The sequence below is a fragment of the Hippopotamus amphibius genome, chromosome 1, assembly GCF_030028045.1.
Source record: "Hippopotamus amphibius kiboko isolate mHipAmp2 chromosome 1, mHipAmp2.hap2, whole genome shotgun sequence".
NCBI classification, from domain to species: Eukaryota; Metazoa; Chordata; class Mammalia; order Artiodactyla; family Hippopotamidae; genus Hippopotamus; species Hippopotamus amphibius.
In genome coordinates this window covers 199,117,244-199,133,195 of record NC_080186.1, presented here as the reverse complement: position 1 = coordinate 199,133,195, position 15,952 = coordinate 199,117,244, and the positions used below count along the sequence as shown (strand labels likewise).

Genomic DNA, 15,952 nt, shown 5'->3' with positions numbered 1-15,952 from the left:
GCTATGCAATTTCAAGAATGTTTTAATAAATTTGGATGGTTAGAAAATAAATGAATGTTCACCTGAAGATTTGCAGCTTAAAAAGCACTTTTGAAGTAAGCCAGAAAGAGAAAAACAAGTACCATATGCTAACGCATATCTATGGAATCTAAAAAAAGTGGTACTGCTGAACCCAGTGGCAGGGCAGAAATAAAGATGCAGATGTAGAGAACGAACTTGAGGACACCAGGGGGTGGGGGGCGGGGTGGGGGGAAGCTGGGATGAAGTGAGAGAGTAGCATTGACGTATATACACTACCAAAAGTAAAATAGATAGCTAGTGCTGCTGCATAACACAGGGAGATCAGTGATTGGTGATGACCTAGAGGGGTGGGAGAGGGAGGGTGGGAGGAGGGCTCAAGAGGGAGGGATTATGGGGATATATGTATAAATACAGCTGATTCACTTTGTTGCACAACAGAAAAGAAACTGGCCCAACAGTGTAAAGCAATTATACTCCAATAAAGATCTGGGGGGGAAAAGGCACTTCTGTGTGGAATGTTTAGTCTTGGGTGGTTTTAGATGGCTGAAGGAAATCATTGAAGGAGTGGGATATAGCTAAGTGAAACTTCTTGAGTTTGAATGGAAATTTGTGTAACCAATTCTACTTGTGGAAAGACAGAATTATATAGATAGAGGTATGTTAATCTCCACAAATTAAAAAAAATTCTCGAGGAAAAATGAAGTCACATGTTTGTCCATTAATTTGATGGTGGAAAATCTACTTTGGTACACCTTCCAGTTCTTTATCCCGAAGAGGATGTGAGAGAGACAGTGCCTGTCTGCCACAGTGACCAGGGGTGTGTGTGTGTACGCACACATGCGTGTATTGGGGTGGGGGTGCCCAGTTAGTGCCTAAGGATGCTCAGTAATAGTTAAGTTCATATGACTGTGTTTGAAAAGTCCGTATACTAAAGCTTTCGGCTTTTATCTGTAAATTGTGGCAATTTAACTGTAAGTACCAACATTACTCTACATTAAGTGAAGTCGGTGCGGAAAGTGATCATGTTCATGGGTCATGGGTTCTGATGGGTTCACACAGTCCCCTTGAGTGTGGTGTCGAGATAGGGGAGCTGGGGGACCAGCAGGGATGGGTTCATCCTGCCCAGGGACTCAGCCTCTGAAGTGGCCCAGGGCCAGGCATCAGGGACGGGGCTCCGGGTGCTGCTGGCAGGGAGCAGCTGTTTACTGACAGCCAGTCACTTCAGAAGGCAGCTGGTGCCAGATGGAATCCCTGGGATCTAAAACCTGACGGACTCAAATGTTAAGGAGGTGTAAATGAGTCTGAGTTGAAATTCGCAAAGATAGTGATTGTGAATTTAATATTAACCAGTGTAATACAAGTTAAGTATCAGAGTACGTTGTTCTCAATACCACGCAAGTGTCCACAGGCACATCCGCCTGCTTGGGTGATTAGTCTGCAGGGACTGACTCCACATCCCGAGGAAAGCTGTTTCTTGAATACTTCAGTTATCATTCATCACCTTTTGCCCTCCAGGGAGGAGCCTAGATGAGGCACGTAATATAGCAGTATCCCCTCTGCAACCCCACTTCTCACCTTCTCTTCCTTACGTGACAGTTCTAATCTACCTGAGTCTATTTATCAGAGCTGTACCTACTCTTCTAATCTTATAATACCTTAGGAATAATGCACCAGCAATTTAATGAACACCTACAATGTGCCAGGCATTTTACCCACATTATCTCAAATAATTACAACCCTGAAGAATAGACATTCTAGGCCCCGTTTTATATACTTAGAAAACTAAGACCCAAAGTCACAGAGCTAGTAATGGACAGAGCTGGCATTTGAACAAAAGTCTGTAAGTTTCAAAGTCCATGTTTTTTCTGAAAATAATACAAATAACAACTAGAATAATATTTACTGAGCACTTAATTACGAGCCAGTAGTAAACTTAGAAGGTAGTTGTTACCTACAGAAGAAAAATTGAGAAAGGGGAAACTGAAGATCAGAAAATTTAAGTAGCTTGCCCAAGATTATTTGGTAAGTAGCATACCCAAAATTTGAACCCATTTGATCTGGTTACAAAGGCTTTTACCCACTGGGCAGTACCACATACTGAACTTTTATGGGAGTAGTACTCTAGGTGAGGTACAACCACGGTAAAGAGTTAAGAGTAAGTATGGTTAAAAGGAGCTGAAGGACAAAGAAGGTTGTAGGTTAACTATAATCAGACTTCCTGTCTCTTTCCTTTCTAGGTGACAGCTTCCTCTGCTTCAACCAGCAAGTCTTCCAGTATGAATCCCACAGAAACCAAGGTATGGGGAATATTCAAGGGTCAACTTGGGTGAATGCCTTTCAGTTGATTATATTTAAAGCAAAATGAATGTAGGCTGTTGACAGATGGGTTGTGTGTCCTAGGAAACTTAGGCTGCATTTTCTTCCTAATTAATGAGGGTCTTGGAAACTCAGCTTTCCTTTCAGCATTTGCCTCAAACATCATCTATACACTTATACATCATTTTAGAATATCTAGAAAAGAGTAGTCAGTGAGAGGTTTTTTGGGGGGTTTGGTTTTGTTTTTAGTTCTAGACTTGAGTTTTTTAAATTGTAAGGTAATTTCTCTGAGTATATATGTCTGGATCTAGATAAGAATATAAATTAATTTCTTACTAAAATGGTTTTATTATCCTAGCCACTGAAAACTGAATCTAAGAATGAGAAAGGTTACACTAAGTGAACATAGAAAGAAGGTGCTTTCTGAAGTTTCTCTCTGAAATTTAAGTCATGTGGGACACCATCTATTTGATCAACCTTTCTCGAGCTCTTGGGATTTACTCTGTTGATAATTTCTTGGAATTTCAGAAGAAAAAGTAAAAGAATGTCCTCCAGTGGGATTGCCACATAGAGTAAGCCTAGTCTGAAGAATTGGCTGAGCTGCCTTAAACCCTTTCCCCGAGTTACCATGACTCAAACTGTGTTTCTTGGGAATGTTCTGGGATGGGAGATTAAAGGGAGGGCATTTTCAAGATGCTCTTATGACCTAATATTCTTTAGTGCCTTTAAGAGCTACCCCAGCTCCATTACCCACATATTTTGCTTCCTATTTTCCTTGTCACTTTACTGTCCCAAGTAGGAGCCTATGCCATAGTTTCTTGCTGGCACTGTAATTCAGTACTATTGAGAGATCCTGTGGCCTCATCTTGAACTGTTTTTAAAGGACATTGCAATATCTTGAAACACACGATCCAACTCTAAGCTCTTATAAATGTCATTTGGCACTCATTTTAATTTTTAAATTTATTTTTTAATTTAAAGTTATGTTTTTGTTCAGTAATTTACATTTACATTAACTCTCCAATTGTTTTCAAAATATGTTATCAGATCTATAATTAGTCTGTTAGCTGTCACTACTTATACTAAGCTTAATCTTTAAAAAAAAATCCGATCTTAATCTTAAAATAATCTGAAAACTGTTGTAGAAACATCTACCCTCCCCTCCAAAAAAAATTCTCATTGAACTTAGGAGTCCATGAAAATTAAAGAAAGGAAATAGAAAGGAGAGCTAGAAATATGGGATTTCCTTTTTATTATTTTGGTTCACAGTTGACATAATGCCTGATTCTAATCCATCTCCACTGATATTCAGCTTGAGGACCAATGCTTATTTCAAGTGTGCCCTGTTTTTCCAGAGCAAGTGTCAGCAAACTCTTTAGTCATTGCTAAGCATGAATCATGAGAATTCCTGGCAGTCCTGCGGAACTGGATGAAGGGAAGAGAGAGAGGAAAGTATTATAGAAGGAGAGAAGCGAGAGAGAGAGAGAGTCAAAAATAAGATGCAGATGGTGAAGTGTCACCAATGGCTGACTCGGGATCACTTTTGGCCTCAATTCTCCTTCCTTGGTGGATTTCAATCACACTGTTCTCATGAGTCATGTTATCTTCACATGCTTCTGATGTTTGGCTCATAACATTTATATCAGCCTCCTCTTGGAGATTTTTGTGAACTTTATGAGCATATTTCTCCAAATATTTTGGGCTTTTAGAGAAATGATGCTAATTCAAGATAATGCCTATATCAAATTCTTGTCATGTTCTACACCTTTAAAATGGAAGTCAGTCCAGCTTTGGGGGTAATATGTCTAGATCTCAGTTCTCTCTCTCATGTCCCTGTCACATTAGAATTGGCAGTCACATTGCTCAGTGTAGAATGGAAGGTCAGGTTATTGCTAATTAGGTTGAGATCCCTGACAGATTCTGTAGTGTGGACACTGGAGCCAGATGGCTTGGCTTGGAATCCTGGTTCCATGCTGGCTGTGATGTTGGAAAACTCCTCTTTGCTTTCATTTCCTTATCTGTACAATTTGCAGGAGGGTGATAATAGGACCTTTTTCACAAGACTGAAAGTAAACAGTGCCCTCCTACAGCACGTGCCCAGTAGGAACTGGCTGGCACTGGAGAGGCAGTGCAGTGCAGTGGTTGAGAACACACAACTCCAGCTCCGCCATGGGTGTCCTTGGGAAGTTATTTAACTTCCATGTGCCTCATTTTTTCATCCATGCAGTGGGGACGATGGTGATGGGGGTGATGATAATGGTCCTCGTAATACCTGTCTCAGGATTATTGTCAGGACCCAGAGAGTTGGACTAAGAGAATTTAGAACAGTTACTGGTATTGAGAGGCTATCAGTAAGTATTAGTTATTATTGCCTTCATTATTATGTTCAACAGCACCACCACCACAAAAATAATTTTAGGAGACATGTTAGTGATTACTGATGGAAATGTATATTTCATTAGAAGCTGCTTGTCTCTGTGAGTATACATTCTTAATCGTATTGTAGAGTTCTTCCATGCAAAATATTGCCACAATGCCAGATTACAAATTAGAAGCTATTATTAGACTCAAACCACTACAGTGCCAGCTGGCTTAATTTCCTTGTTAATCATTTAAAAAATTGCATTTGCATAAACTCAAAAAGAAGCAGCGTGGCATGTACAGAAACTCATTGACAAGGATCCAGTTTGAAAGGATCCATAATTTTAAATTTTAAAACCATTTCTTTGATCGTGTTCTTTGTTTCCTTCCCAAAACAGTAAGTGCATTGGCATAACAGTCATCTGGTGTGTGAGGAACACATGTGCCTTCATTACTGACGCACAAGACCTGATACATTAAGAGGATATTTGGCATCAGTCTCTTTGATAATTGAATTAAAAATAGGAGTTTGTGCTGATACCACCAAGCAGATAGATAAAAGGGAAAAGAAATGGCAGGAAGCATCAGGCCTAATTTTTTAAGCTCTTTGAAAAGCTCATAAAATATTTAATCAAGTTTTATTCTTGTTTTCGTATCTTCCCTACATGGAGAATCCATGCACTTAAGAAATTGTCTTTTTTGACACAGGTAACTTTTTGTTGGGTAAAGTTGTAAAATACTACACTGAAGATCCTAAATCATAACCAGATGTTCGGAAGCATTCCTAGAACTTTAGATTCGATTGCTAGATTTTTATTGTGCAATAAAAAAATCTATGCACTATTTATAAAATTGTTGTAAAATCGTGTTATCAGAATTTCAGAAAACTTTTGACAACACCTGTGGCTGTTCATAACAAACTATATTTCTAATGTTTGATCATAACCTAACATTAGAGATATAGGTGGAAAGAAATATGCTCAAGCAGCCTTGCACAGAGAAGGAAGTGGGAGGAAAGGGATCAGAAATTTTTATTAATGGAAATCTTATAGATTTCCTGTCACACACCAAAAATTCCAAACTAAAATCTTTGCTTGAGACCTTAGAATTTAAGTATCCATAACTTCTTAGACAACCCCCCATATACGCAAAGAGTGGATACAATTACTGAGTAGAATGTGTCTTGGTATAAACATTTTAGCCCTGTTTACACATGTTACTTATTTGACGTCAGATAAAATAAAATCACACTCGGGGCTGTGCTCTTGTATTAGGCCATTCCAGTCAGCAAACAGCTGGAAGGACCGCGTTCTCCTAACAGGAAAAGACACAAAAAACAGGTGATGTGGTTCTTTGTACTAGGGGACATTTCCATTTACTAATGGTCACTTTAGCTGCTTAGCACGTGCTAATAATTGCAGTTCACAGTCTTCTGTAACGCTCTGACCCATCACGGATTTCTGGTATGCTTAGTTATCCATCGCTCACATTCTGGCACTAAAAATAAATTTCACTGCTTCCCATGTTCTTAATACTGTCAGCATTCCATTGTTTTATATCATCAGCCAAAACCTATGGTGAGTATTTCACTCATGAAGAGATCAGTCATGTAAGTGGTTTTGAAGGATGAGGGTTTTTATTTTAGTTTATGTATTAGCTACAGTGTTCTAATAATAAATCTTTACTTATCTTTAATTTACATAAAAGATGCAAATTGCCATCTAAGTAGTAAGAGCAGACTGTTAATCAGTGTGCTTAAGTGTTTATTTAAATAGCTACAATTCCAAGAAAAGTATAATCTTAACTCATAAAATTTGTATTTATAAATACATAAAAATTATCTTTTTAGGTTCCTTAGTTGAAGAAAATATATGATAAACTTTGCAAACTATGTTCATTTCCCCTTCCTTTCTTTTTCTTTCTTTTTCTGAATTTAGGCTGTAAAAACAGAACCTGAGAAGAAGTCACAATCAACTAAGGTAAATGATTTAAATCAACTAGTGAGTTACTTGGATTCTTTGCAATAATAATGAATAACTGATTTCCTCTATTGGTGCTACTGAATGGTAAAAAACTTTTGTCAGCTAATTAAATTAATTTTGGATTACCCTTTTGAACATGATTACATAGAGTGTATATAAAATAATTATAACATTAAATCCATATATTGTTAAAATGAATAATATTTTATAAATGAAAACAATCCACTTCAGAAGGCATTTTGTTCACATCTAGACTTTTGTTATAGCTGAAGTAATTTTTAAAAAAGCAACAGGAAAGAACAAGGGACGAAGGGTAATGAGTATTCGATTACTTTAATGATGAGACATCAAGAATAAAAGTGTCTATTGAACCCAGCACCCAGATAACTTAAAGATGACAGTCTCTTCTGAGAGGCCCTGGGTTTATCTTGATGTTCTTATCAGTTACTCAGGAGACAGCTTTGACTTTCCCTTGGGAATGACTTCCGTTGCTTTCCTGACTCGTGGCTGTCTAGACTGAGAGCCAATTCAAGTCCTTATGGGGATGGGCCCCAGGATGTCTGCAGGCAGGGCAAATGTTTCTCTTCAGTAAGGTGCTGTACTTTCTTTCAAGTACATTTGAGCAGTTACCCAGATGAGACCACAAGGTCTCCTGCAGGAAAGCACAAAGATGATTTGGGCTGAAGTACTTTACGCGCAGGCAAGGGGGGATGGGCAGGGTCATCTGGGTGAAAGATGAAGCTTGTGTGACTTTGTATAAGGCCTCTTGGTGGCCCCTGAGGATGGTAATAACATAGTCCCCTATAGAAGGATAATTCAGCAGCCAGTGGAAGTTGCCTTCTGTTCCATATTTAAATGTTTTTGGTTGCCCAGTCTCAAGAGAATTGGGTTTCTGGTAATACCCATCTTCTCTACTTGTAACACAGAAAAAACCATATCAATCATTTAATTCAAAAAATACAGTGTTCTTCATATCCTATGAGAGGAGATTTTTTTTTTGAAAATTTAATTTCTAGAGTAGGATCCCCTATCAACAAACTCAGTGGTCAGAGTGATCATTCGATGTCTTTGTGGATGGACCTGAACTTACCAAATGCGCTACATTTATTGTGAAAAATAGCCAGTAATTTAGAGATACATACCTATTTGAAAATCATTCTAGATCAAATACTACATTTTTCATTATTTTTCTGGTAATTATCATTATCAGACTGCTGGTAGGATTACTACTTACCCGACAGCAAGATCTGCTTCTCTAACTGGGCCTTTCCCAGGAAAGGCAGAATACTCTAATTAGGATTTTTGTTTTTGAGCTTATTTGGAAACATAGAAACAATGCACTCTAATGTAATTGTGATTTTATCTTTTGAAACTGACAGCCATCTGTGGTTCATGAGAAAAAAACCCAAGAAGTAAAGCCAAAGGAACACACAGAGGTAAATGACCATCAGTAGGACTTGGTATCATAAGGTGAAGCCCTTCTTTCTTTCTTTCTTTTTCTCTTTCTTTCTTTTTCTTTCTTTCTTCCTTCCTTCCTTCCTTCCTTCCTTCCTTTCTTTCTTTCTTTTTCTTTCTTTCTTTCTCTTTTTCTTTTTCTTCCTTCCTTTCTTCCTTTCTCTCTCTCTTCCTTCCTTCCTTCTTTCCTTCCTTTCTCCCTTTCTTTCTTTCTTTCTTTCTTTCTTTCTTTCTTTCTTTCTTTCTTCTTTCTTCTTTCCTTCCCTCCTTCCTTCCTCCCTCCCTCCCTCCCTCCCTCCCTTTCTTTCTTTCTTTCTTTCTTTCTTTCTGAAGGATGAAATTCTCAACTCTCATCTTTCAGCACTTCAGTCCTACCAAGGATGGCTGCTATTTGTTTTTCTGCTAAAATGGCACCACCGTGTGGTATTAGCAGGATTTGCAGTTTGCTCATGTGATTCTTGCTGAATTTGGGAGGAAAGAGTTGTATTGTTTCAAGTTTTGTACCCAAAGTGAAATTTTGTCCCATGTATATCATACTTAAATTCGCACAATTCAAAACTACATAAAACCCAACTGTTATGAATACTTTCTACTCCATAGAGAGAAGTAGCAATATTTGTCATATTGTTAACATTGTGGGGGCGGTGTGTGTGTGTGTGTGTGTGTTTTCAGCCAAAAAGCCTACCCAAGCACTCATCAGATACAGGAAGCAAGCATGTTCATAGTGAAAAAGCAGTTTCCAGATCAAGTGAGCAGCCAACATCAGAGAAATCAACAAAACCAAAGGTAAATAAAGCAGATGGATGGATAGGAAAACACTGATGTCCACTAGGGAATAAGATACAGGTCCTCTATCTACACTGATGTGTGTAGGTAAATCTGCAAAGCTACACCAAGTATATCTTGTATTATGAAGATTTGGTGCGATCATTTTGCTGGTGTTACAAATAGCCCTGTGGAAACCTGGGACTAAGTAAGGCCCGAGAAGGGCATCAGATGGGTCTCAGGGATGTTCCTCTATGCCCACTCCACCACCCAGCAGTGCGCTGTTGTGACTTTGAGGCAGCAGGCTCCGGTATCTCACAGACAGGAAGCTTGGGACTGAGACTGCCTCCTGGACCCCTCTCCTTGCGGGCTGTGGGAGCTCAGATGCCCCGCGTGATCTCTTCTTTGCCTGAAAGTCTTAGGGATTTTAGGGTCTTGTTGTGGGAAAGGTCAATGTACAGAGCCAAAAATCAGAAATATATCCTGTATTTCCAGAATGCAACTATTCAACTATTAGAAGAATAAATGTCTATGGGAACTTTTTCACGGAGGGCTCTTGGAAGACAGGAAATAGGCCTGCTTAACGATGGACCTTACATCAGAGATTGCAGATTTGTGGCCCACCAGTTGCAGCCACTTGTGTATTTTATTTGGCTTACAGTAATCAAAATGATTTTTAACTAGCTGCCAACAATTGAAGTTGGAATATTTCATATAAAATGCAAATTTCTAGCTTTTCTTGAAAAATTGGAATATCTGGCAACAGTGGGCTCACATGGCAGCAATTGACTAGAGGCTTTACAACCTGGTATGTGCCTGCCTGGCCCGCTTCCCCTGTGTGTTACCTGCATGGGCTCTGTGAGCTCTTGACTCCAGCTGTATGTGCCCAGAATTGCATCACGCTCAGTAGAAGCTGGTGACCATTTCCCCACGAGATGTCCGCTAGGGGAAACTGGCTTCGTAGGGACGTTTGAAATGTACGATCTTGAAAATAATCATTCAAAGATACTTAGTTCTGTCAATCTTTTATTCTTTAGACTAAGTCACAGGACACGATTTCCAGTGGTGGAAAGAGTGCTGTTACTGGCGTAGCTGCAGCATCTGACAAACCAGCTGACAAGGTGAGCACACGTAAAAGACATAACATGTACATGGGCCTCGATGCTTATCAGGTCTCTTTTATGAGAAACATGCTCCGTGAAGACCCCTTCCGTCTGGCTGGCTCTGTTTAACCAATCAGTGTTCCAGTGCTGTCACAGTCAAATAAGCTATCATTCGGTAAAACTGAACACTTTGTGTGTGAAATTTTTTTTTTTTTTAATTTTTTTTTTTTGGGGGGGGTACATCAGATTCAATCATCTGTTTTATACACATATCCCCCTATTCCCTCCCTTCCTTGACTCCCCCCCCCAAGTCCCCCCTACCCTCCCTGCCCCAGTCCTCTAAGGCATGCATGTAAAGGATCCAGAGAGAGCAAGACATCAAAAATGATTTCAAAATTCATGTATTCAATAAATAGTTACTGAGCACCTGCCACGTATAAAGCCTCATATCAATAGCAAGGAAATTAAAATGAGAGTTGACTCAAATCCTGCCTTCAAGATTTATGGGTTTGAAATGAAGCACATAAAATTGCCATGAGCATTTGAATAAGCATTAGCCTCAGCTTTTAATATGAACACTGCCATCTTGAAATGAGTAAATTATGTGCAGTCATGACATTACATGAATTGATACAGGAGGTTTTCAAAGGGGCACCACAAACCCTCTCAGGAGAGAGTATATGTGCCCTGCTGGCAAATTATGGGCAACTTCCTTAGATCTTTTGAAGAGATTAGCCTGGAAATGTAAGATTAGAAATAGTCTACCTTTTCTACCCATAGCAATACGGAGTTAACAATCAGAGTTAGTAATCAGTCTGGAAGCCATATCGTCCTAGAAATGCTAGTACCTATTTCTCTTAAAGCCACAAGTAACTAACTGAAACAACAACAAGATGGAAATGAAAGCAGAGAAAAGTAATATGTGTCTGTCTATTTTCCCACTTCTCAAAATGGGAACAGTTATTCCCCTGCAGTCTACGTAAGGAAAGTCATAGGATAAAAGTGTGGCCTGTCTCCCGGAGACATCAATTTTTCTTAGATTTTGAAAAAGAAAAGACACATTATTTTTCTCCAGATTAATGCAGATATCATATGGCATGATGGCAAAATAAACTTTTTATATAAACTTTTAAATGAAAATACTCAACTAAAATACTCAAATAAAAAATGTTTTATTTTTTCCAGCAGACCCCTTGTATGTGGGTGAGTCAAAAATTATCCGCACTCTGGCTGTAGAATTTATTTTAATTAACTTTTAGAAAAGACAAATACATCATTTTTGACATAATCTCCTTGCTTTTCAATACACTTTGTCCATCTGTCAACAGGCTTTCGTATTCCTTCATTAAGAAATGTTTTAGGCTGAGCTGCGAGTCATGAATGCACCACTGTCTTCACTTCTTCATCAGAAGTGAATCTTTGTCCTCGTAGGGTTTTCAGGGGACCAAACAGGTAAAAGTCCAATGGAGCAAGATCAGGACTATAGGGAGGATGCTTTAACACCTCAAAATGAAGTTTTTGCAGTGTTGACGGTGTGGGCAGAAGTGTGTGGACGTACATTGTCATGCAAGATCACAACGCCCTTGGAGAGCAGTCCTCTGTGTTTAATCTGAAGTTTAGGCTTCAGCACAAACTGAAGTCTGTCACGGAATATTTCATAGGCAGAGCCATGGCTGATTTGCAAATAATTTGCCACATAATCCACTGTCACTCATCTTTTCGACAGAATCATTTCACGTGTACACTCAATGTTGTCATCAGCCATGGACGTGGACAGGCTTCTGGCTCCTTGGTGGTTAACACTTGTGCAGCCTTCCTTGAACTTCTGTATCCATTCATACACACTTCTTCACGACAAAACACTTTTTCCATACTGCGCACAAAGTCTTTGCTAAATAACGGCACCAGGTACACCCTCAGACCACAAAAAATGAACCATTGCACACTGTTCTTCTTTCGTGCAGGTCACAAGTGGGGCATCCATTTTTGCTCGCACCACAGTTACAAATGAACTGATGTAACACGTTCACACCTGCACAGCAGTGACTGGGGAGACAGTAGCCTTGAACAGAAAGAGCTAATAAGACAGTGCAGCCAACAGAAGTTTGAATATAACCGGAGTACAGATAATTTTTGACTCACCCTCATATATACCTTGAGATCCCTATCCCCACCCCAGGGATACAGTTTACTCTCTTGTGTTGATGAGGGATACTTAAATGCCATAGTTTGGAGATGGATAGATTTAAGGCAGAGGATTAGATCTGTTAGAGTGGATTTTAAATGTAATCAAAACTTGAAAATTTATGCCACACATTACCTAGCCAGGGTTATCAGTAAAAACTAAACAATAAAATTAGGCGAGGTTTATGTGGAATTCTGCTGTGCATTGACTTGTGCTAGGACTTTTGGCCAATCACTTCACTTTTCTTTGCCTCTGATTTGTCTCCCAGAAAATGAGATTGATCAGATCTGCTTTTTCTTTTTTAGTCCATACCATGTGTAAAGCACTGTGAACTGTGGTCTGACTCCGCAGGACACTGAGCTGCAGTCTGGCCCCTCTAGGGGTACTTGGGACTGCATTCAAGGCAGGTTAAGACAAGTCTCCACAGGGAGCTGTTTGAGGAGCAGAGGGATTCTGTCTGATTTGGGGGAATCCATGAAGATTTTGAGCAGCCCAGTTTGACTTCACCATGAAAGGATACCTAGGATTGCAAGCTTGCAGTCCTAACGAGGGAGAAAAATATAAGATGTGATCTGGGTACAAAGTGCATTCCAGAAGCACAGGAGATGTGAGTAGGACTGTAAGACCAGAAAGACAGGCAGGGGTGCTACTGTGAAGAATGTAAAGGTGTGCTAATCCATGTGGTAGTGATACAGTCAGCAGTAGGTAAACACTGAAGATTAGAGAACAGATGGAGTGATGCGATTAAAACCAAGCTGCAGAAGGATTAAGTGACTGCGGTGGCTGGAATGAGACGGAATAGAGATCAGAAAGTGGGAGGCTGGTCAGGGACTATTTCACTAGTGCTGGGAAGTCCAGATTTAGCCTAAATTAGAGCTGGGATAAAATAAGTGAGTCAGGAGCAATACAGGAGGAGTTGCAGAGGTGAAACCTTCAGATTTTAGGAAATGACCGGCTGGCAGGTGGGCAGGTCAGAAGAGGAATTGGTGGAGGCGTAAAAGTGATACCTGCCTGTGGACAGGCTGAACTGAAGTGTCTGAGGTGTCTTGAGAGAGAGGCGATTAGAACATTGTTTTGGAGTCCAGGTGAATGGAGAGGGAGAAGTGGGGAGGGAGGGGGGAGTGAAGCTGCATGAACATCTGCATGAGGTTGTGGTTGAATCAAGGAATCGGATTCCATTGCCAGGACTCAGGTTCGCCCTGGTGTTCCCCACAGGACCTTTAATATAACAATGGCAGCAAACACGTGTTTAGTACATATTTATATATCTGGTGCTTATGTAGTATTTAGCATGTGCTTTCACACTTTAATAGATTAATTAGTTTAATCCTCACAACCCCCTGCAGTAGGTGCAGTCACCGTCCTGGTCTTACACACGTGGATACAGAGGTTCAGGAGGAGACGTGACCTGCCTGAAGCCTCGTGCAGTCAGTGCATGTGGGCTGGTGTGCAAACCCAGACAGTCCGAGCCTGTGCTCTCCGCCTCTGAGCTCTGCTACTCAGATGGCTGAGACCTTCAAATAAGACAGTTTCCTATTGTCTTCAGCCCAATGACTTCACCATTTAGTTCCTGCCTGGCCCTGAAAGCATTTGGCCCCTGACCCTGGAGAATGATTGCCTGGGACTACCAGCACAGGCAGAAACATGCAGAATGTGTGTGGCAGGGGGCAAAGCAGAAGAGATGCCAGAGGTGGCAGAGAACAGAGGTCACAGATGCCAGCATGGAACCGGCATGGTGCCCAGTCATGGCTGTGAGAGATGAGAGGCAAGAGAGGGGTGCTCACCAAAGTAACTCAGAGAAGGTTATGTCTGCATGAAGGCATAGAAATCGCAGATTGGAAAGTTATTGGCAATCACTGATGGAGCAACGGAAGCAGTGTGGTGGGAAGGACGTTCATTTTAGGGAGATGAAAGAGGGAGTGAGGAGATGCCAGAGCAAGGGGTGTGGAGGTCTTGATGTGTGGGGGCAAAGACCGAAAGGACAACAGTTAAAAGTAGTGGCTGCTTGTTATAAGAAAGAATTCATGGGTGTTGCAAAGACTAGCTGTGGGCCCTGGGAGAGGCAGCCAAGAGCAGTGAAGAGAGAGATGGTAGTCCTGGAATCAGATCTCAGTGCTGTCCTTTACTGTGTGACCTGGGAGGTTACTCAACCTCTCTGAGCCTTGCTTGTCACATCACTAAATGAGATGAATGTTATTAATATTTAATATTATTTATGCTGTTCTGGAAAAGGATATAACACATAATATAGTGTCTGGCACAGAGCAGATGTTCAGTGTGTGATCAATGTTATTTATGTTATAATGTATTCATTTTAAAGTATGTAATATTACTGAATTTTATAAAGGTATGTGAGGAGTTTTTATTTCTTTCTAAACCCCCACCAGAAAAAAGAAGATAAATCATTAACATCGGCTGTACCAGTTGAAGCCAAACCAAGTAAACCATCTGGAAAGGTATGAAGATAGGAGTCCCTTTTCACACAGATATCTATTCACAATCTCTGTGTTTACTGTGATCTGATTGCTTGAGGGTGAATAACATGAGGTGAGGGTAAGTTAACGGACCTTTTTAATGAATTGTTGTTTGAAGCTAATATGACTGGGTTGAAAGTGTGTTATCTCGTGTATGTTTATAACATTTTACTTTCTAACCCTCTGTTCTGGAAACTCCAGTTATGTCTCATGGAGTTTACATTCTAGTTTCCTTCCTGTAAATGCACCTTCTTTAACCAGAGGTATCACTAAAGGATGCCAGGCACTTCTTCATTCTCAAGTTCCCAATTGAATCAGTCTAAAGCTAACGGGCCCCACATTCTATTACACAATCAGGTGAGTTCCTAGAGTTGTAGTAGAAACATCGTAGCTGCAAAAAAAAAAAAAAAAAAAGGAAACAGTCATTTTTAAGCTGAGTTAATAAATAGTAAAGGGTTTTTCCTCAAATGGTTGTTTTCCCCTTTAAATGTAGCTTTTTCTTCACAGTGAATCATTCTTAACCTCAAAAATAGGTTGGAGGCATTCTTTCATTCCTTATACTGGTTTAAGCCCATATTGACAGAATAAACTGTCACTTCTTATAAATTTAACATCCCTTTCAGGGAATTTCTATTTGTAAACATCTTCAGGGAAGCAAATGAACAAAAAACCACAAATGAATAATAGAACACAGGGCAATCCATTTTTGAAATACATTTTATTTGAAAGAGGTGGAAACGATTGATATGCAAAAACTACCAAGTGTTTCCCCTCTTGCATATAGCAACATGATCATAATTCTCTGTATTTTGTTTTCTTTTCTCTCTCTTTTTTTTAAAGCTGTCAGTGCACTGGTCTGGCAGCTGTAATGAACCATGTACTTGTTCCTGTAGTTAATGCCTTTGGACTTAGTGAAATTGTGGTTCTGACCTGAATGTGATTTTCTATCTTGCCAACCGAGAGTCTGTACTCTGGGACTTTAAATAATAAGTTCTATTACCAGATTTTAACCATTTTGATATGTGAAGAACTTTTGCTGCTTGGTGTTTTTCTACACAGAAGTTTTTTGGTAGTTAAAAAATCAAAATGATGTATGTGTAACAAATAACATTTACATATCTTCTCTCTTTGTTTTCCAGTCAGGCATGGAAGCTGCTTTGGATGACTTAATAGACACTTTAGGAGAACCTGAAGAAACTAAGGAAGATAATACAACATATACTGGACCTGAAGTTTTGGTAAGTGGTCTTGATGTCTGTAAAGATTCATACTTGAGTAGGAGGCTAATAG

At 39.8% G+C, this 15,952-nt stretch overlaps 1 protein-coding gene across 9 annotated transcripts in view; it reads left to right on the top strand.

Annotated features, from left to right (window-relative positions):
* Positions 1-15,952, top strand: part of CAST (calpastatin) — a 114,564-nt gene that overhangs the window by 64,449 nt on the left and 34,163 nt on the right. For 4 of the 9 annotated variants that reach the window (XM_057738711.1, XM_057738720.1, XM_057738701.1 and 1 more), the window contains 8 exons: positions 2,259-2,318; positions 5,973-6,038; positions 6,636-6,677; positions 8,060-8,116; positions 8,808-8,921; positions 9,938-10,021; positions 14,576-14,644; positions 15,802-15,900. In XM_057738711.1, the coding sequence (XP_057594694.1) occupies positions 2,259-2,318; positions 5,973-6,038; positions 6,636-6,677; positions 8,060-8,116; positions 8,808-8,921; positions 9,938-10,021; positions 14,576-14,644; positions 15,802-15,900 (591 nt within the window). The remainder of the gene's footprint in view (positions 1-2,258; positions 2,319-5,972; positions 6,039-6,635; positions 6,678-8,059; positions 8,117-8,807; positions 8,922-9,937; positions 10,022-14,575; positions 14,645-15,801; positions 15,901-15,952) is intronic. The other 5 variants (XM_057738773.1, XM_057738729.1, XM_057738765.1 and 2 more) reach the window with 3 other exon arrangements.